Source organism: Ochotona princeps, chromosome 29 (assembly GCF_030435755.1).
Source record: "Ochotona princeps isolate mOchPri1 chromosome 29, mOchPri1.hap1, whole genome shotgun sequence".
In the NCBI taxonomy this organism is placed as follows: domain Eukaryota; kingdom Metazoa; phylum Chordata; class Mammalia; order Lagomorpha; family Ochotonidae; genus Ochotona; species Ochotona princeps.
In genome coordinates, this window is record NC_080860.1 from 11,766,586 (window position 1) to 11,786,634 (window position 20,049).

General features: G+C 52.2%; 3 protein-coding genes across 6 annotated transcripts in view; 1 reads left to right on the top strand and 2 right to left on the bottom strand.

The window, feature by feature from the left end:
• The window catches only part of CMKLR1 (chemerin chemokine-like receptor 1), a 718,021-nt gene extending 711,152 nt beyond the window's left edge, over window positions 1-6,869 (bottom strand). Inside the window, exon 1 of one of the 2 annotated variants that reach the window (XM_058656663.1) lies at window positions 6,762-6,869. The gene's annotated coding sequence lies outside the window, so the exon portion shown is untranslated. Of the gene's footprint in view, window positions 1-5,528; window positions 5,620-6,761 lie in introns of those variants that run through there. The other variant, XM_058656662.1, reaches the window with a different exon arrangement.
• A 684-nt stretch (window positions 6,870-7,553) lies between these two features.
• FICD (FIC domain protein adenylyltransferase) lies at window positions 7,554-10,911 on the top strand. The gene is made up of 2 exons (XM_004591908.2): window positions 7,554-8,020; window positions 8,821-10,911. The coding sequence occupies exons 1-2, from the start codon at window positions 7,720-7,722 to the stop codon at window positions 9,894-9,896; spliced, it is 1,377 nt and encodes a 458-aa protein (XP_004591965.2). The 5' UTR covers window positions 7,554-7,719; the 3' UTR covers window positions 9,897-10,911.
• A 2,092-nt stretch (window positions 10,912-13,003) lies between these two features.
• SART3 (spliceosome associated factor 3, U4/U6 recycling protein) overlaps window positions 13,004-20,049 on the bottom strand; it is a 33,632-nt gene continuing 26,586 nt past the window's right edge. For all 3 annotated transcript variants that reach the window (XM_004591909.3, XM_058656469.1, XM_058656470.1), the window contains 4 exons: window positions 17,565-18,013; window positions 15,834-15,986; window positions 14,557-14,747; window positions 13,004-13,988 (listed from right to left, as the gene is read on the bottom strand). In XM_004591909.3, coding sequence (XP_004591966.2) covers window positions 13,811-13,988; window positions 14,557-14,747; window positions 15,834-15,986; window positions 17,565-18,013 — 971 coding nt within the window. In that variant the 3' untranslated portion in view covers window positions 13,004-13,810. The remainder of the gene's footprint in view (window positions 13,989-14,556; window positions 14,748-15,833; window positions 15,987-17,564; window positions 18,014-20,049) is intronic.

The following is a 20,049-nucleotide window of genomic DNA, read 5'->3' on the forward strand; positions in this document are numbered from 1 at the left end:
CATGGGGCTCTCTGCACACAGATCTGACTTCCAACCTCACTAGTCTTGCTCTACTTTGTTGGAAACTCTCATTCCCAGTTCCCTTTGCTCTCTGTTTTCTGGGTAATCCAACAAATGGGAGGTAATGGTGGGAGATTAAAGATGGGAAGAAAAAGAAGGAGAAGGAAAAATCACAGCATCCCTGTACCTCCAGGGATGCAGGGATGTGTGGGAGAGTGACTGTGGACTACAGAGGCATTTAGAAATGTGTAGAGTCATGCTTGTGTTGCTAGTCATTCTGGGTGTTGTTGTCAGGTGGTACCCAAGGGCCAAGGCTCAACATTTGTAACCAGTCCCACACAGTGAAAAATTGTCCCGCCCCAAATGTCAAAAGTGTCACAAATGGACACTTACCAACTTCCAATCTCTGACAAATGAGGAAACTGAGAAAATAGGGAAACTAACCTGGCCAAGGTAACACAGCCAGAAAATCACAAGGCTGGGACTAGAACACTGATGATCTCTTGGTAGTAGCTTTGGGGTCTTCATCCATCCTGAAACCTTAAATGAGAAATGCTAAAACCCAAGCGCTAAGTCCCTTCTAGAATTCAAGAGATCGGAGCCAAATCCTTCCTCTTCCCTGAGTGAAACGGAGAGAAGTCAAACTAAGGTTTCAGAGGTGAGGCCAAAAGCAGGTGTGCAAAGACAAGGGAGACAGATTTTTCACCAGACAAATCTGAGCCCTGCTCAGCTTAGACATTAAAATGAACTAACAACTTCATGCCATATGCAAATCCTTACCAGTTGTCAGCTCTGTAATCACAGGAGACTTAAGGTAATAACTAAACAAGAACAAAAAAACACAGCAGATACAGGCTCTGGGCTAGTCCACTGATGGAGGGTTTTATGGTCCTGGAGATTCAGGAAGCTTGGAGCGTTTATGGTGGACAGCTGGAGGCTGCTGCTGGACACCTGCTGTCCCCTTCCCAAAATGCCTGCAGAGACCATTAATAATGGCTAAGGACCAACCTGGCCACTGTGTACTCTGCTCTGCCATGCACCATGAATGTCTCCCTTTAGGCTTTGCTCCAATCACCAGGAGGCAGCTCAGTCTGGCCATCCAGATTGAGCACACAGAAGTAGCCCATAGATACCTCAGACTTTTGGGGTCTGGATCCCACCATGTGGAACTAAAGAGAATGAGAAGGTGGCAGGGGGCTGGGCAGAGGACCTCCACTCGGATCTTGCCGCCCTCAAGATTCCAGGTTCCTTTGACTGCCTATCTAACAGTCACAGCAGCAAATATGCACCAGATGCTGGCCATGGGCCATGAGCAAGGCAAACTGCTGCTCACAGTGCATCAGCCCCAGCTTCCCAGGTCCGGAAAGATGATCAGAGGTCATACAGTCAGTCAACAAACTTTCATGAAGCATTAACATGCCAGACACTCTACTAGGGATGCACCAGCCGGCAAAACACATACAATTCTGGCCCGAGTTTCTGCAGGAACCAACATTTCTAGAGATCATGACAATGTGTGTTAGGCAAACAGCTCACACCTAGGTTATCCCCAACCTTCTTGCCTTAGGATAAAGCTGTGGTTGAAAAGTTTGTCTGATGAGAAACCTTCCAGAAATAAGATGGGTGGTCCACCACCGGGCTAAAAGCATGAAGGATTTCTTCTTCCCACATGATCCTGATATCAGCATTACTGGCAAGCTCACCTTCTAGCTGGGGAAACAAACTGTGAGGAGCCAAGTCATCTGCCTGAAGCCACACAGCTAGGACACAACGAGGTCCACACTGGAACCTTGGTCAGGCTTCAGAGTCGCCAGCTAAGCCACAGCAGCACAGGCCCATCCTAACACTTGAGTGCTAGCCAGCAGCCACCACAAACTCACTATGCACATGGCTTCTTAAGAAATGGACCATGGTGAGTCCCAATGACCTCCAGAGAGGCCTGAGGGGACCCTTCAAAATGTCATGGGAATACGGAATTAAAAGATAGGTGTATTTTGGTATGAAAACACTGGAAATCCAGGCCTACAAGGGGTTGTCAAAAAAAAGTTCATGAAGATGCATATTATTTTAAAAAGTACACATGGATTTTTAAAATGTCTGCACCAAAATAAATTTATATTTCAATCCATTTTCCAAGAACTTTTTAAAGTATCTTTTTGTCTCATCTACAAAAACCCACCCCAAGAGAGCCAGGAGTCCCCACTGCTCATGGTTTAGGGAAGCCCATTTCATACCCTCCTATGAGTGTGAAGTCAAATTCCTGAACAACTGATTCCCACAGTAGCCTGACTCAGGAGCCTGTAGAAATAACCATGTTGTTACTGCAGGAATGCTCCACAGCAGGGTCACGAGGCTTGAGTTGGGGACCCTGCCTGTGACGAGGATGACAGCTGGAAGTGCAACTCTGAAAGAACATTTTCATTTCCTACGCCAAGCCAGCCAGCTTCCAGAAAGAGCAACAGCAGCTGCCACAACCTGAATGCCAAAGGCTCACTCATGCCTCCAGGAATCCCTGTGGGAACCACCAGGTTCACTCCTATCTCCCAAGATGAGGAAACTGAGGCAGGGAGAGCTGAGTGACCTGCCAAAGAACACCTACCTCCTCAACAGCACAGCTGGGATTACCACCAGGATCCTCACGTCTTCATGAAACCTTCCCAGCACAGCCTGCACTGGTCACGTCTCGAGCAGCAATCTAGGCCCCTAGGCTCTCGTCAGGAACTGCTTACAACACTCAGCCTCCAACACGCCTGGCTTTATCTAGCCTACTTCTCCACACTTTCCCAGCAAAACAATTTCAAAGGCTCCTTCAGATCTCCAGGTACAGTTGCCTTGAAGAATGTCCCCTCCATACCAGAACATGACACAGTTATACCGTGCATGCTGGGGAGGAGTCCATCGTCAGAAAACTCTTCAGGCACGGAAATGGCAGAGAGTCCAACCACACGGGGGTTGCCCTCAGCCAGCCCAAGCTGGGAGCTGAAACCTTAGAGGACTAGGCTGAGTGAGCAGAGATGGCAAGATAGCATTGCAGGCGAGCCCTACACAGATGCCTGATGGTGCAAAGGCATCTTGTGCTCCTCCCGCAGTCTGAGCCACAGGGAAACCTGGGGAAGGACCACAAGAGCACCTGCTGGGAATGTGGGAGCACCTGCCAAGGGCTTCACCTGTGTGACAGTGCTAGTCCTCACGGGTAAGGCAGGTCTTGGTAGCAGCTGCACTGAAGACAATCCAGAACTGAGACCCCCATGGGGTGACAACGCCTGTGGTATTCTATCATCACACCCTAAAGTCAGATCATATCACTCCACAGCCATGCCTCTGACTCTGGGGAGGAGTTAGACCCTGCTGTTACGACCACAAGGCCCTGTGGTCTGCCCCACCAGGCCATCTTTCCAACAGTGTTACCCACCTCCTTCCTGCCACCTTGGCTTCCTTACTCTCTGACAAGCACTGGGCCTCAAGGCTTTGGCACCTGCTGTTCCCTCTACCCATGGCATCCTTCCTTCCACAGTCATAAACCATGCCCTGCCCCTTACCAAGCTGGATTTTTTCCAAAGTGTGCACCAAAACTGCTACACCATGTCTCTCCCTCACTAGAAAGTGAGCTCAGGGAGGGAGGAACCCAAGTCCACTTTGGTCATTGCTGTTTCCCAGGACCTAGGACAGGACCTGGCATACCCCAGGGTCTCAACAGCTATAGCCTGAGTGACCCCCATTGCAATGCTTGCAACCATTGTAAAACGCTCTCCCCAAAGGGATAGCTGAGGCAGAGCAGCAACAGGCAGTTGGTTAAGATTTGGCAAAATTTCTAGGTCACCTTAAGGAACCTTAGCAAAATGGACATGAAGAGGGACAAGAAGGCAAGTGGGATTAGGGTGATCCCCAGTTACAGTCCCAAGACAGGAGCCTGGGGAACCAGCACAATAGCCTAGTGGCTAAAGTCCTCGTCTTGCATGCACTGGGATCCCATGATCCATGCACTGGCACCATGTCCCGGATGCTCCACTTCCCTTCAAGCTCCCTACTTATGACCTGGGAAAACAGTTGAGGACAGCCCAAAGTCTTAGGACCCTGCACCCATGTGGGTGATCCGGAAGAGACTCTGGGCTCCTGGCTTCAGATCAGCTCAGCTCTAGCCATTGTGGCTGCTTGGGGAATGAACCAGCAGACGGAAGATTTTTGTCTTTCCTTCTCTGTAAATCTGACACTCCAATAAAAATAAATAGTTTTTTAAAAAGATGTGAGCCTGGGCTGTCAAGGGGGGGTTCTTGTATTTTGCAGACAGGAGGAGGAGGTGATAGCCACATCTTTTACAGGCTGAGATGGACCACAGCGACCAAGTGAGCCAGTTTTCATGCCCATGATGATATTTTTAGGCAGCAGTAAGTGACCTCTGTTTTTGATTGGCTCAGCTTCAAGCCATTGCAGCCACTAGGGGAGTAGAAAAGAAGATGGAAGATCTTTATTTCTCCTTCTCTCTGTAAATCTGCCTTTAACTTAAAAAAAAAAAAAAAAGCCAGCCAAGCAGGTTAGGGGCTTCAAAGAGGCTGGGAGTGAGGAGCATAAGAAGAGGAAGGAGGAACCATCCAGTTTCAAGGCCAAGCAGGCCAATATGGCTTCAAGTGCAGGGTCTGGCTTCTCTTAAGCAGCCGGATCTGCCTCTGATAGCAAGTAAGCCCTGGCCTGCTGCTGCTTAAAGACGCAGGAGGGCTGTATTGTTTTTGTATGACTTTGCAGAATGGTTACTTTTCTCAAGCAGCTGCTTTCCAGGTTCTCTGACATGCGTCAAGGTAAGCTTTTAGAAAGTTCCTCCACGGGACACAGGGAGGCAATTACCACCTAACAGAGAATGTTTAAGATAGAGAACGCCAACTTTTCAATATCGCTCCAGGGACCATTTTTTGTGCATTCAACACAGCTGAAAGACACTGAAAAGGGGATTGAAGGAGGGAAGAGATGCCAGGCGAGCTGCTGCCCCCTGGTGTCCACACACAACAGCGAGGGAGCCTCTGGACCGCCCAACCTGCCAGTTCATTAAAGCCCCAAACCAGCATTAGAACGAGGCAGCCCTCTGTCACCAGCGGGCAGACATCCCAACCGTTTATAAATCTAAGAGATTTTGCTTAAAACACCTGCATCTCACCTTTCTTTTGAGAAACTGGGGAATTCCTGAACTACATCCATCCCAGCATAATAAATGTGGACTTGAGCCAAGAGCCCGCAATCCGCTTTAGACAAGGCATGGATTCTTACACCTGCCATAGTCCCCACCTCTCCCTACTGTCTCACCCCCACGCAGCTGTATTCAGGAGCACTTCTCATGTAGCTTCTCGACTCGCTAGCCGCGGGCTTCACTCATTCAAAAGTTTGGCGCCCGAGGAGCAGCGAGAGGAGAATGTTGGCCTTACAAGCCAGGCAATCTGGGGCATGGCAAGGAAACGGCCCCGAGGAGGGAGCGGAGCAGTGATGGGGTTCTGGATTGAGTGACCAGCTTCTGACGGTGGCCTGCTCGGCCCAGTACTTACTGCCTCCGAGGGGAAGGCGCGTGGTGGAGGGTCCAGCCCTCCGAATCCCAAACGTGAGGAATAAAGCGTGTCCATCTGACTGACAGACGGGGCCCCCGAAGCCTCGGCTGGGCTGAGGCCGCAGGTGTCTGTGAGAGCACAGGCTCCGGGGCGCTCACAGCTTGTTGTTCCTTAAACGTTTGCCCTCCGTGTCTGTGGATTTAAACGTGAAGCTTGGCTCTCGGCTTTCGGGGGAAAAAACCTGCGCCTCTCTCTCCGGAGAAAGCCAAAAGCGGTCGCCAGCCGGGCCGTCTCCAGAAGGCACAGGTGTGGGAGGAAGGGGAAAGAAGAAGGCGGCACGTGGGCCAGTTAGGACGACTTAACCCTATTCCTGAGGAAAGTGTGGCACGGAACGGCTGCCCCGAGGCCCGGGAGCCTGGAGCCTGGGCCGGACACCGCAGAGCAGCAGCCGCCCGTCACACAGCCGCCACTCCGGCCGCGTTTCTCCCACAAGCGTTTCTCCCGCGGGCGACCTCGGCCCCGCCCCTCACGCTGCTCATTGGCTGTTGCCGGCACGAGAGCAACACCAGAGATAGCCAATAGGAGTGGCCCACGGCGCGACTCTCCCGGGCAAGTCGACGCGGACCCTGGAACCCGGAAATGCGAGGGACGGACAAGTGAGGAAAGCCAATCGGCCGCGACCAAGGTGAGGAGTCGTCCAATGATGAGTCTCCAAGGGCGGGGCCAGAAGGCCGGCGGCGAAGAAGGTCCCGGGAACTGGCGACCCCGCGGAGTGGGATCGCTCATCAGCCGCCGGGAAGGCCCTATCCGAGCCGCGAGGGGTGAGAACTGGGAGAACCTTTAGGGCCCGGGAGGAGCGAGCCAGGGGAGGGTTGCTGCAGAGCCGCGAGCCCTGGGCGGGATTCGCATAGAAGCGGCTCCCGCAAAATGACCTCCAGAGGCCATCTGGCCCGAGTTTCCTATTTTGAGAGACTCGCGCCTCCCAGAATGCACGCCCCCTGGCAGCAGAGGACTCCCGGCTGCCCTTTGCGGTCAGTAGAGAGCCTGTCCCTCGGGAGGCCCACGTAGAACGCCTCCCTGCACTCGGCTAGAGCGGGCTGTGGGACCACAGCGGGTTCCCCCAAGAGTCTGAGCCCCGAGCAGGTGCCCGGGTCGCTACTCAGTACTCAGGAAGCGGTCAAGACGTGTAGGGTGGCAGGGTCTCTGGACTCATGCTGCTGTACCACAGTGTACCTCCGAGGACCTTCGCCCCAGCTGTCATCTGGTGTGCCTGGTCTCCTCCCTCCGTGTGACATGGCGCTAGCGGTAGCTGCCCCTCCGACAGGGCAGGCATGAGGACTCAGGGAGATAGCGTGCGACAAGCTGTTAGCTCATACCATAGTTGCCCAGTAAATGCTTATTGCTAGCATGATGGCACTTGCATACCTGGCCCCTCTGCTCCCGCGGCCAGCCACTCCTCCCCTCCAAGGAACACATTCAGCTGGCTAACCTTTCACATTCTGGCTGGACAGAGTTGGGCCAGCCAGGGAAACAGTACTGTGGGCATTGTGGCTTGGTGGGCGTTGGGGTGAGGACAGAAAGCAGCTCCCAGGTGGCATAAATAGTTGTATTCACCAAGGAATGAGACTCGGGGGTGCTGGAGCCAGTCTAGGGATACATCTCCCTCCCTCACAATGGGCATTCAGAGGCTGTTCAGGGCATCTGTGGTGGTGTGGGGGGCACTGTTCACTGGATGTTTCTGGGCAGGTGGGATTGCCTGTTTTCTCATCTGAGGAGTAGGGGGCTCTCACGCCGGCTCTTTGAGTTGCTGTTGAAGGCTAGGGAGATCTGGGCCATGTGAAGCGCTGGGTGAATGCTTAGCACAGGGTCTAGCACCTATCAAGTGTTCAAGAAACCCGGAGAGGGGAATGGTGTCAGCATGGCTTCTCAGAGCCCTACTTGCCTGAGTCAGGCCATTATTTTCAGCATGATCCCACTCTTCCTCCCACCCAACTCTTTGTCTTTTTCTCCCACCTCATATCTGCAGCGAACCGAGAGGTGAGAGAAGGAGCCAGCGCCATTCCCCTAGCGCTAAAGCTGCACCACCCTGAACGTGTCCACTTCTCTGCCTCTCTTCTTATGACCCTCGGCTCCCTGCAGACCCCACTGTCTCAGCTGTGGACATGTACAAGGGACCCCTCCCGGAGTCCAGATGATGCTCCTGCCCATGGCTTCGATGATGGCTGCAACAGAACCAAAATGGGTCTCGGTCTGGAGCCGGTTCCTGTGGCTGGTGCTGCTCAGCACAGTGCTGGGGTCCCTGCTGGCCCTGTTGCTGCCACTGGGGGCCGTCGAGGAGCAGTGTCTGGCCATGCTCAAAGGCTTCTACCTGCTCAGGAGCCAGCTGGACAGAGCACAGCAGGTGGTCACCAAGCACACGAGTCCGTCCACTGAGCTCAGTGTCTCCTCCAGGGATGCTGGGCTGCTGGTGCTCAAGACCAAGGCCTCCCCAGGTAAGACAGCTGGGCAGTCTTTCCCCAGGGCTTTGAAAGTCACTGCTGTTTTTTGTCTAGAGGGCCTTCTGTGTCCTGAGACCACCCCCAGCCTGGACAACCTACAATGGGATTAGAGCAAACCATGGTCAGAGTGAGGCGCAGAGGGCTGTGGGAGCACACCAGGAGGTGGAGGGCATGAAGAGGGAGATCCCCGGAGACATCAGAGGAAGTAAAGGAAGTGCAGTAGAGGCCAAAACAGGAGGGCCTCTGAAGGGACCCTCATCCTTCCCTCAGGGAAGGTCAACGTGCCCTAGGGGGTATGGAGTGGCATCCCTACCTCTCTCCTGACCCAATGCCAGTGGCATACCTCCCCCAGGTGTGGCAACGAAACATGCCACCTGACCCCAGCTGGCCAGGTGGAACCACTGGGTTGAAAGCAGAGCATGCAGGGCTGCTGTGAGGTTCCTAGGGACCTACCAGGAGTGGACAACTGCTAACACTGGCCAGGATGGACATCACAGAACGGGGAGAGCTGGAGCAGCAACAGGAGCTACTCCTGTGGGAGCTAAGCCAGAAAGAAAGGCAGCTGTTCACCTGGACCTTTCCACACAAGGGCAGCAGACAAGGGAGCCCTGAGGACACATGGACCAGGACCAGCGCCTCCCCTCAGGGAGCTGGGGAGGACATGCATGCGGGACCACCTGTGGTGGGGCTGGGGCTCAGCAGAGCTCCCTGGGACCCCTGCTCAGGTGACACTCCTGTGAGCTTCCTGGCTGCACCCTGCCCTCCCTGACGACGCCTCTTGGCCTCTTTTACAGCTGCTAAGTTGGAGGCCAGAGCAGCCTTGAACCAGGCCCTGGAAATGAAACGCCATGGCAAGCGGGATAAAGCCCACAAGCTGTTCCTGCATGCGCTCAAAATGGACCCAGACTCGGTGGATGCACTCACCGAGTTCGGCATCTTCTCGGAGGAAGACAAGGACATCATCCAGGCGGATTACCTGTACACGCGGGCACTGACCATCGCACCCTACCACGAGAAGGCACTGGTGCACAGAGACCGTACGCTGCCACTGGTGGAGGAGATCGACCAGAGGTACTTCAGCATCATCGACAGCAAGGTCAAGAAGGTCACAGCCATCCCCAAGGGTAGCTCGGCCCTGCGCAGGGTCATGGAGGAGACATACTATCACCACATCTACCACACGGTCGCCATCGAGGGCAATACCCTCACCCTCTCAGAGATCAGGCACATCCTGGAGACCCGCTATGCTGTGCCAGGGAAGAGCCTGGAGGAGCAGAACGAGGTCATCGGCCTGCACGCAGCCATGAAGTACATCAACGCCACACTGGTGTCCCGTATAGGCTCCGTCACCATCACCGATGTGCAGGAGATCCACCGACGGGTGCTGGGGTACGTAGATCCTGTGGAAGCCGGCCGTTTTCGGACAACACAGGTGCTTGTAGGCCACCACATCCCTCCCCACCCCCAGGACGTGGAAAAGCAGATGGAGGAGTTCATCCAGTGGCTCAACTCTGAGGATGCCACTCACCTGCACCCAGTGGAGTTTGCCGCACTCGCCCACTACAAGCTCGTCTACATCCACCCCTTCATCGATGGCAACGGCAGGACCTCACGCCTGCTCATGAACCTCATTCTCATGCAAGCGGGCTACCCTCCCATCACCATCCGCAAGGAGCAGAGATCCGAGTACTATCATGTGCTGGAAGTCGCCAATGAGGGCGACGTGAGGCCCTTCATTCGCTTTGTTGCCCAGTGCACCGAGACCATGCTGGACACCCTCCTCTTCGCTACAACAGAGCATGCGGTGGCACTGCCCGAAGCCAAGCCCAATCATTCTAGGTTGAAGGAAACGCTTCCTGTGAAGCCCTGACCCTGTCCGTTTCTCCCTTAGCACTTCTCAAAGCAACAGGGGACCCTACACAGTCTTTACCTCCAAACTTTTTTTTTTAAGGTAAAAATGGAAAAACTAAATTATTAAGCCTTGTCTTCAAGATAATTTATAATTCAGCCAAGTTATTTATTGTCTTTCCCGTTACCAGTCATGTGGCCCCTGGCCTGCTGATTTTTCCCAGGATACTTCCGAGGGGACTATGCTCCCGTGGGACCAGAACCTGGGTCCTGGAGCAGAATTTGCACTAAGATGGAGGAGAGGGACAAGGCTTACTCTTCCAGGTCTGAGAGGTGTGGCTTTCACTGGAAAGTGAGCACTCCTTGTCAGAGGGAGAACCTGGATTGGGTGAGAAGGTTATCAGCTCCTTTCACAGAGGTTTTGCTCTCCTAGCAAGAGATTAGTTTACTGGTGGAAGCAACTTTTGAAAAAAGGGAGTACTGACATTTCCTGCTTCTTCTCAAGAAGCCCCTAAGCACTATTCTAGTTTAGCTTGCCAATCTGAACACCAGAGGCTATTGTTTTCCTTTATTGAGATTATCTTTCCTATGAAAATCACCTGGTTAACTTTACATTTTTGTTTTTCCCACACTTTCCTGACAGCCACTCAGATCATGTTTTTCTGAGGGTTTTCTGGGTTTGCCACCCCACAACAGTACCGGGCCAGAACCTGGGCACTATGCAAGTGGGTATGTCTGTCCTTCACTCTCCAGGCAGCCCATCCAAGACCAGATGGCATGTGGTGGGCAATGACATTTCAGCATCAGCTTCCACTGAACCAAGCACTTTGCAAGCAGCACGTGTCCCTTTGGCCGTGTCGCTTTACCTGTGTAATGTCCTGCCTTCTCTCCCACAAGAGTGGCCTTATTTTCCTAGCATCTTGTAAAATGGTACAATGTGACATGGCCAAATTCCCAAGTTGTCATCTTGGGAAGCAGAATAAACCTTGGCTTTTGATACACACAGCTACTGCCAGTCAGGACCGCGGGACTGTACCCGGGAGGATTGGTGATGCGGGCGCTGGGCTGCCAGTGTCCACGCGTTGGGCGCTGTACGGAGCTGCCTCCGACGTCAGCTGCCAAGGGTACCACTCTGATAGAGCAAGCATCTGTGCAGTTATGCAGTCATATAAATTGCAGAGTACTTTTCTGGAAGGTTAAGAAAAGTTGAAGAGGAGGAGAAAGTAGCTCCAAGTGATAGCCAAGACTTTCTAAGAAATGTTTTTGCTGTTTTTATGCTGCCGCAGGTATTTCCTAAACCTTTACTATATCCTGTTCTAGTTTTGTAAGCAGACAATTGAAGTGCGACACAAGTGTTTGCTTTGTACCACAGAGAGAATTTGCACTTTAGTTATTTGTGAAGGGTGTTATTTTAACAGAATACTGGTTCTAATAAAGTATTTTATTACATAAATGTCAGACTTTGCTGCTTTATTCAAGATGTCTCCATAGGCTGAACAGATCCCTCCTGGTAACTTCGACAGGAAAACAAGATGGAACTAGTTGGGTAAATTGTTGAGAAAGGTTGGCAGGGATGAGTGCCTGTTCTACAAAGACCCAACCAGCTACAGAGGTAGTCACTGGGTGCTTATCCTCAGGTTTTAAGGAAGGGAGAGAAGCCTGTGCCTCCATCCCGGGAGCTCCATTTCCACAACAGTCAACCCCCTCAACCAAAACTGGGTCCTGCTGGAGCCTTCAAAGATTCCCTGAGGAACAAGCTGGCCAATCAGGTCATGACATTGGCCAACAGATAGAGAACCTAAGAATGACCAGGACGCACAAGAGGAAAGCCTTGCTATGCCCTATAGCAGCAGGAATATTTGAGGCTTTTCCAGGGTCAGGCCCACAGCCCCCAGGGCTCCCCAGGCGCACCCAGAGCCGCTGCGCCCACTCCACTCACAGGCTGTTCCTGAAAACGTGTGAACCAAAGGTGAGTGCCAACCCACATTTTACTAGAGGAAGGAGGCTCACTAATCAGTAATTTACAGGCAGGGACGCTAACACTGACTGGGACAGTTGATAAACACGGCCTGCGTCCTTACCTGAAGAACCTCAGCTCCAGCACTTCTGGGTAAGTGCTGTGGTCCCTGTCATAGAAGAGGGCAGGAGGCAACCAAAGAGAGGGGAGTGTGAGCTGCGAAATGCTGATGACCTGATGGTGGGCAGTCAAGAGCTAGTGTTGCTACTATTGTCTGCTTTTTATGCTAAAAATTCTGGGGCACAGAACTAAAAACAGACAAATGGAAAACCGACTTCCAATACATACAAAGAAGTATTCCCTGGGGGTGCAGGTGGTCACCTAGCAGTTAAGGTGCTCATGTGCCACATCAGAGAACCTGGCTACTGACTCCAGCCTTGTGCTGTAGACCCTGGGGAAGCAGCAGGTGATGGCTCAAGTGCCTGAGCTCCTGACCACCCACCCACATGCGAGACTGGACTGTAGTCCCCGATCAAGCTTCAGTCCCAGCCCAGCCCCAGCAGGGAAAAAAGTTAACAGATGGGAGCTCTCACTCTTTCTCTCTCTCTACTTATTTAGTACTGTTTAATGGCATGGCACAATAGCCTAGAGGCTACTGCTACTCGCCTTGCATGTGCTGGGCATCCCATATGAGCACCAGTTCTATTCCCGGATGTCCCACTTCCCATCTAGCTCCCTGTTTGTGGCCTGGAAAAGTAGTTGAGGACAGCCCAAGACCTTGGGACCCTGCACCTGCATGGGAGACCTGGAAGAGGCTCCAGGCTCCTGGCTTCAGATCGGCTTAGCTCCAGCCATTGCAGCTGCTTGGGTAATATATCAGCGGACAGAAGATCTGTCTCTCCTTCTCTCTGTAAATCTGCCTTTCCACTAAAAATAAATAAATATTTTAAAAAATAAAAGAAAATGCTGTTTAAAAAGATCCTGATTTCTTTCTCCAGTGCCTTTAGAATGTTGGTCTCCTTACTGAAACTGACAATGCTGCTTCCAAAGCAATGAAAGTGCAATAAAAATACAAAAAGCTGAAAAACTGAAGTACCAAATGGCTGCTGACTGAGGATGACAACCAAAGACCCATCACAGTTGAAATTATGTAAATCAAAGCGACCACAAGATGTGACTTAGAAAAGTTCTATTTACAGCTATGGAATGGCCCGCCTTGTTCAAACGACAGCCCTGCTGACCGTCCACCTGAGCACCACTCAGCGACAAGTTTTATGAGAACCTCGGTTTAATAAACCAACTAAATGGGGAGGATTTAGGTTTGCACTTGACATGGTATTTAAACAAAACTAAAGAGCTGAAACAGTTTAGACAAAAAAAGCCAATCAGCAGGCAAAGGAAGTCCCTGCAGCAGGTGACACACGGCCTCCTGTGAGAAGCTCACTCAATGACACTCTGCTCTTAGGAAACAGAAAACCACAGGCTGAGGTGTCATTTACAAAGACATAATAGAAAAACGCACAGTGCCCTTGAACAAAACTTCATCTAATGTTTTACATGACCTCCCCTACTCCCACCCATTACTAAAATAGGCTGTTCTGGTGAATTACTAGCATCTGCCATTACACCTTTTAAAAATTAAAAGAGTGACGGGCACATACGTGGTGCAGGGTATGAGAGAAGTGTCTTTAGAAAAAGGGCGTGAGCGTTTAGACGATGGGTCTCCAAGCTGTTCTGGGTGCACCTGCTCCTCCCTCTGGAAGACACCCATGTCCCAGGCCACGCTGTGGAGACCATGTTTCTGCTGTCGCCCTCAATGTGAGGGAGCACAACACTTTCCCCTTCGGCCCCAGCCAGAGGAGACCCTGTGGTCCTGGGTGGACGCTGGGTCAGGCTCTTCTACTTGCAGGGTGTCAGTGGATGGCAGATGGTCTGCCTGGCCAGTGAAAAGGCCTTTCCTGGCCCTTGCAGTGTCTCATTCACTTTCTGAGAAGCAACTTGGCAAAATCAGCATTGGACATCTTGGGTGCCTCTGTGGCCTCGGAGGTGGCAGCAGCTGGACGTGGGCCAGGGCCATTCTCGGCCTGAGAAGCAGCAGCACTTGGGCGTTGCAGGGCTCGGGGCAGCAGAGAGAGCTGGGTCCTGCCCTTCCCCCGCCTAGAAAAGCAAACACTGAATGAGCCCTTCAAAGCAATGAGTCACATCCCCAAGGTAACTGGAAATAAGCCAGAATCACTTTACATCAGATAAAGTTAAAAGATGAGAATGAAAACCCATCAGAAGATTCCTGTCCTTGTAATTCCATCTGTCACCTAAAAACTGCTATAATAAGCTTTGCAGTCTTCACTAACTGGCCAGGACCAGCTCTGAGTAATTGTAGCAGTCGGGGTGGAGAAAATCAGCTACCACCTCTTGAAACCCCCCCACAGCAGCCTGCTGTATCAGGCAGGGACTGCAGCCTTAGGCCAGCAAGCACAGGCTCCATGGTAACCAGCAAGCAAAGAAAAGGGGAAATGATGTCTGCCTTCAAAACACTTGTACACTTGTCCTGGCAACCAAGAGGCAGGGCCCATTTCCGGGAGCTCCTGCCTGGACCTGCCCAGCAGAACCACAGAGCTCACTCCCAGAAGAGCAGGCCATATTGTTGGTCCCACCTCATTCCACTAACAGACCCAGAGGGGACTGGTCTAGCCCTGCATGGACAGCCAATGGCCAGAACACTCACGCTCCATATATCTGCCGCGGCACCAGGGAGCCACCCGGTGCTTTCCTGGCCTCCGGCTTCTCTGGAACCTTCCTTTGAGGGGGGTTGCTGATTGCCACTTTGATGACATTCTCTCTGATGGTCATGCCATCCATCTTCAACACGGCCTGCGACGCCTGGGATTCGTTTTCATACTCCACATAGGCCAGGCCCTGAAAGAGGCGTGATGAGAGCCAGATTAGCTGCTGTACACCCAGGATGCAGCTTGACAACTCACCCAGGAAAGCCACGACCGGTGCAGAGCTGGCTTCCCTCCCCACTACTGCACCTGTCTCCACCTTCCCCACCCTATCCCTGTCCTCCACTGCAGTGAACGACTAAGCTCACATCACCTCGTGCTTCCTCCTGAAGTGAAAACAGAGAAACTGAGCAGGTGGACTGAGCCACACACACATGAGCAGCCCTGGTGCCCAGTGAGCCCTAACGTCTTCCTTCATGTCACTCTTCAATTCTTCATCCATCTGGACGGCTTGCCACAGGCAAAGGGTTCAGATGTGATCCAAAATCATGTCTCAACAGTTACTAAGATGCAGTGCAGAAGGGAGCGAGAGTGGGCCAGAAAGGAGGATGTGGTAGTAAGTGAGGACACAGGCAGAGCAGAAGCAACCAGAGGAGGGACCCCCAACATCCGAAGACCCCTGGCTACAACTGTCCCTCTCCCCTCCCTCCAGCCAGGAGTCCATACTGTGGCCCTTATGCCTTTATGATTAACTTATTTTCTAAATGCCTTATTCCTTTTTAATACAGACAGCTGCAAACAGTTTCATCTGACTACGTGGGCACATGTTGTGCTGTTACAGATCATACCACCACTTGGGGCACCAGCATCCCATATCTGAGGGTCAGTTTGAGTTCAAGCTACACTGCACTTTCAATCCAGCTCCCTGTCTGGGAGGCAGCACATTAATGGACCCAACACTTGAGTCATGCCACCCACTTAGCAGACCTAGATGGAGCTGCAGAATGTCCTGGCTGACGTGGACATCTGGGAAGTGCGCCAGTGGATGAAAGACACCTCTCCCTCCCCACCCGACTCCATCTCTGCCATTGTTCTCCAAATACACAAATAAATATGGAAAAAAAACTGCCTTTTGCAGCAGGTAGAGCCAGTGCGTTCACCTTCCCACTGAACGATCACTTGTTCACTAGTTTCTTAGCAGGTGAACCAGGAACCACTCTAGAACCGATAACCTCCCAGCAGTCGGCTAACGAGCAAGCACTGTGTGCCCCCCACTGACCTTGGGTTTGCCAGCCCGGTTGGTGACCAGCCTGAGGTCCTTGACAGTGCCGTGAGCCTTGCAGATGTCCTCCAGCTCCTCTTTAGTGCAGGAGAAAGGCAGGCCCGAGATGAACAGCTTGTGTTTCTCCAAGGCGGTGCTATACCTGAACACCTACACGAAGGAGGCAAGAAGCAAGGGAGGGAGGGAGGGAGGGAAGAGGCATTATTCTGGGCACGCCTGGCACACCAACCCGCATGACAGCACTGCCCACACAAGCGTAGTCCAGGCAGACCAGTCCCAGATCTGGGCTCAGACACTCGCTACCACAGACACAGGGACAAATCAGCTTCTCAAGGCTTCTTCTGCCTCCTCTGGAAATGGCAGGAACATAGGGAGAGGAGTTTTCTCTGGCCCTTGCCTCCTTCCAACTTTGGGTCCCCACCCTCTTTCGTAAGGACCATCAGGATCGCTCAGAAACCCCTCATAACAAACAAACAAATGAACAAACAAACTAGAATAGATAGACAGAGAACAACTAGGAAAGCTTAGAAACAGACAGGAAGCGGTCAGCCGGGATGCACTTATAACTCACTGGGTGGGACACAAAGATCAGTTACTCCTCTCTGGGGTGATAAAGATTTCTCTGTACACCCCTCCCAAAAACGTTCACCTAAACTGTTGACATATGTCCTGTTAAAGTTATAGAGTTAGACTACCCGAAAAACAACCAGGTTCAGCAAAATCATGCTTCAATGCTATAAAATGCTAAATACTAACATTAAAATAGACAAAAAAAAAAAAAAAAGAAATGGCAGGAACAGAAACAGGCACCAGGGCTAGGGTGATAGTTCAATGAGGTAACACAAGCTCTGGTCACCACTTAGCACTCAGTGACAACTAGTTGTTACAGTTCCTACTGTAACAGTTGTTACAGTTTTACTCTCGTTACTGAGTCACCTAATACAAGTTTGCAATGGCCAGGCCTTGAGTCACACCTCAAGCAACCAGCTCAATGGGCCTTGTTTCCTGTGAAAGTTCAGTAGCTAACAGGGTGTAAAACCTCTGTATAGGGGCCGGCATAGTGGCCTAATAGACTAACAATATTCCAGTTGTGGTACTGGCATCCCATATGGGTGCTGGTTCATGTCCCGAATACTCCACTTCCAATCCAGCTCCCTATTTACAGCTGGGGAAAACAGCGGAGGACGGCCCAAGTACTTAGGCCCCTACACCCATGCAGGAGAACCTGGAAAAGGCTTCAGGCTCCTACTTTGGATCAGCTCAGTTCCAGTTACTGCAGTAATTTGGGGACTAACTCTAACTCTTGACTTTCCAAGTAAATAAATCTTAAACAAACAAACTCTGTATAAGAAGGGTTAGCATTGTAAACAGTGAGTGAAGCCACTGCCTACAATACCAGCATTCCATAAAGCCAGGAGTTCAAGTCCCAATAGCTTCTCTTCTAATCCAGCTTCCCTGTTAATGTGCCTGAGAAAGCGGTAGAAGATGGTCAAAGGGTTTGGGTCCCTGCACCCATGTGGGAAAACTAGATAAGAGTTTCAGGCCCCTGGCTTCAGCCTGGCCTATCACAGTCAGATGGAAGATGGTAACACTGCCTTTTAAAATTTAAAATAATAATAATAATAAACAACCCCTCTCTGTTTACTCTAAACATGAGTGCTACAAGAACAAGGGGTTTCATTTGTCTGAAGCAACACCACATTAAAGGCATTTTGTCCAGAACAATACCTTAAAATTGGGGTTTTTGCTCTTATCCACACAGGGGGAAACAAACATTGGCCTCCCTTCCACACTCTTCCGGTCCAACTCCAGTGCCTGCAGGGCAGCCTTCTCCTCTTTGAACTCCACGTAGCAGTAGCCCCGGAAGTCCCCGCGGTTGCTGAAAATGGGGCGGATCTCAGCTACCTCCCCGCAGGCCTCAAAAAGTGGCCTGAGCTTCTCGTCAGGCTCTGCCAGGCTGTAGGGCAGGTTGCTGACAAAGACGGTGACACTGTCCTTGCTGCTGTCGTGGAGCACCTTGGGAATGTCCCTCTTCAGGGAGGCAGCCTTCTCCTTCTGCTTGGAAGGGGGGTCAGCGTCCACAGGTGTCCCAGCCACCTCTGCTTCCCGGGCTCCATCCTGTACGGTGCTGGTCAAGGGGGTGCTGTTCTCCACCTTCCTGCGTTTGGCAGGCTGCTCTGCATGTTTTCCAAAGAAAAGCAGCCATGGTTAAAGACGACCTGGGCACACTCTTTCCCACAAACAGCCAGGCCCTGACAGTGTCCTGTGGGACTCAGGAAATTCTCCTGACCTGTCCCCCACTAGGGTAAGTGAAATAGCATCCATCCCCTTATCCACTCTTTTTTTTTTTTAAAGATTTATTATTATTGGAAAGTCGGATATACAGAGAGGAGGAGAGACAGAGAGGAAGATCTTCATCCGATGATTCACTCCCCAAGTGAGCCGCAACGGGCCAATGCGCGCCAATCCGATGCCGGGAACTAGGAACCTCTTCCAGGTCTCCCACGCGGGTGCAGGGTCCCAAAGCTTTGGGTCGTCCTCCACTGCTTTCCCAGGCCACAAGCAGGGAGCTGGATGGGAAATGGAGCTGCCGGGATTAGAACCGGTGCCCATATGGGATCCTGGCGGGTTCAAGGCGAGGACTTTAGCCGCTAGGCCACGCCGCCGGGCCCCCCTTATCCACTCTTAATCACATGAGATCTGACAGTTCAAAGGACAAACTCAGGGCCCTCTCCCACAGATGGGGGCCAGGAAGGTGGGATGGGACTTGGGAACCTACACAGAAACAACTGAGAGACGTATGTGCCCCAGGGCCCACCCTGGACAGCCCCCACGGAGGGTGTGTTCTCTAAACCTCTTCACAGGGGCCCCAACCCTTCAGAGAGCCCAGCAGCTCTCTTCAACCCACCCCTCTGCCATCTACAGTGGCAGCACAGTACCTCTGGTGCCAAGTCCTGCTTCTAGAACCTGCCTTCCCCTGGAGCCTAAGGACACAGCATTTAACAGTGTCTCAGACTGGGCCTGGTTGGCAAGCCCAGCACTGTCACTGGCCTTCTGCTGTCACCTGCTGTTCACAAAAGTGTGCCTGCATGCCTCACTGACTCTGGCTGCCCAGCAACCCCACCTCTGCCGCCTTACTTCACAATCTGGCAGCCCCACAAGCCCCACAAGCCCCACAAGCCAAATTCCTTCCCTTGCAGAGTCCTCCTAGCCAAGCCACAGCCTCCCTTCACCTCCACTATAACTGTCTGTCCCCATCCTGATGACACAGCACTGTTCCCCGGCCACATGGGCCTTACCCTGCTAACCTGGGAGCTGAGGGGCAGTGTGCTGCCCTCAGCCATTTCTGAAGACCCACACAAGGTGTGTGAGGAAAGCTGACTGAATGACAACTGCATTACTACTGCCCTCTGCTGACACACCTGAGACAGGAGGAAGTGTGGTTCTTCAGCGCCTAGAAACAATCTACCTTGAGTGACTCTGCTGATATAAATCAGACCTCCATCTGCCCATCCTTGAAACTGTGTGGATAAAAAGTAAAAATGACTGGAAAATCCTACCAAGTCACACTCATGTAGTGGAGCCACGGGAGGCAGACACTGCAGGGTGGGGGCAGCAGTGTGGCGCAGGGGACTGCCCCCGGTGAAGGACACAGGACCCCAAGCGGGGAAGGGATGCAGGATGGGACGATGGCCTAGGGACAGGTGTGGAAACCAAGCAGACAGTGAAGGTGTCCATGACAGGCAGCACACGGGCTGGGCAGTGGAAGCCAAGCAGAGTCGGAAGGGCCCCATGTGCGGATGGCTGCACCCACACAGAGGATGACGGCATAGGGAACACTAAGGATAAGGGAGGCAGAGAAGGACACTGCCAGCAGCAAAAGCAAGAAAACCAGAATGAACCCTGCAGTGCCAAACTGGAACTCGGCAATCAATGTGGACTGGTGGCTTCAATGTATACATGCAAATGCGTGCACACGCACACACACACACACACACACACACACACACACACACACAATCCCCCTAGCTCCAACAACCCACGAGGCTCATATCAACAGCAGTGAGCCCTCCAGCACCCTCTGTACCAGTCACCCCTCAGAGGAACCTTGGAAAAGGGGTGGACTCGAGGGCCGAGTCACAGAAAGCACAGGTGGCCCTGGGTGTTGTGGACCAATGACAGCTCAAAGGGGCTCTTGCTAGACAAATCAGAG

Bases quoted from the DNA above. Each gene is read 5' to 3' on its own strand.
- FICD (XM_004591908.2), top strand. From the start codon at position 7,720: ATGATGCTCCTGCCCATGGCTTCGATGATGGCTGCAACAGAACCAAAA. The intron at 8,021-8,820 runs GTAAGACAGCTG...CCTCTTTTACAG, and splicing joins CAAGACCAAGGCCTCCCCAG to CTGCTAAGTTGGAGGCCAGA.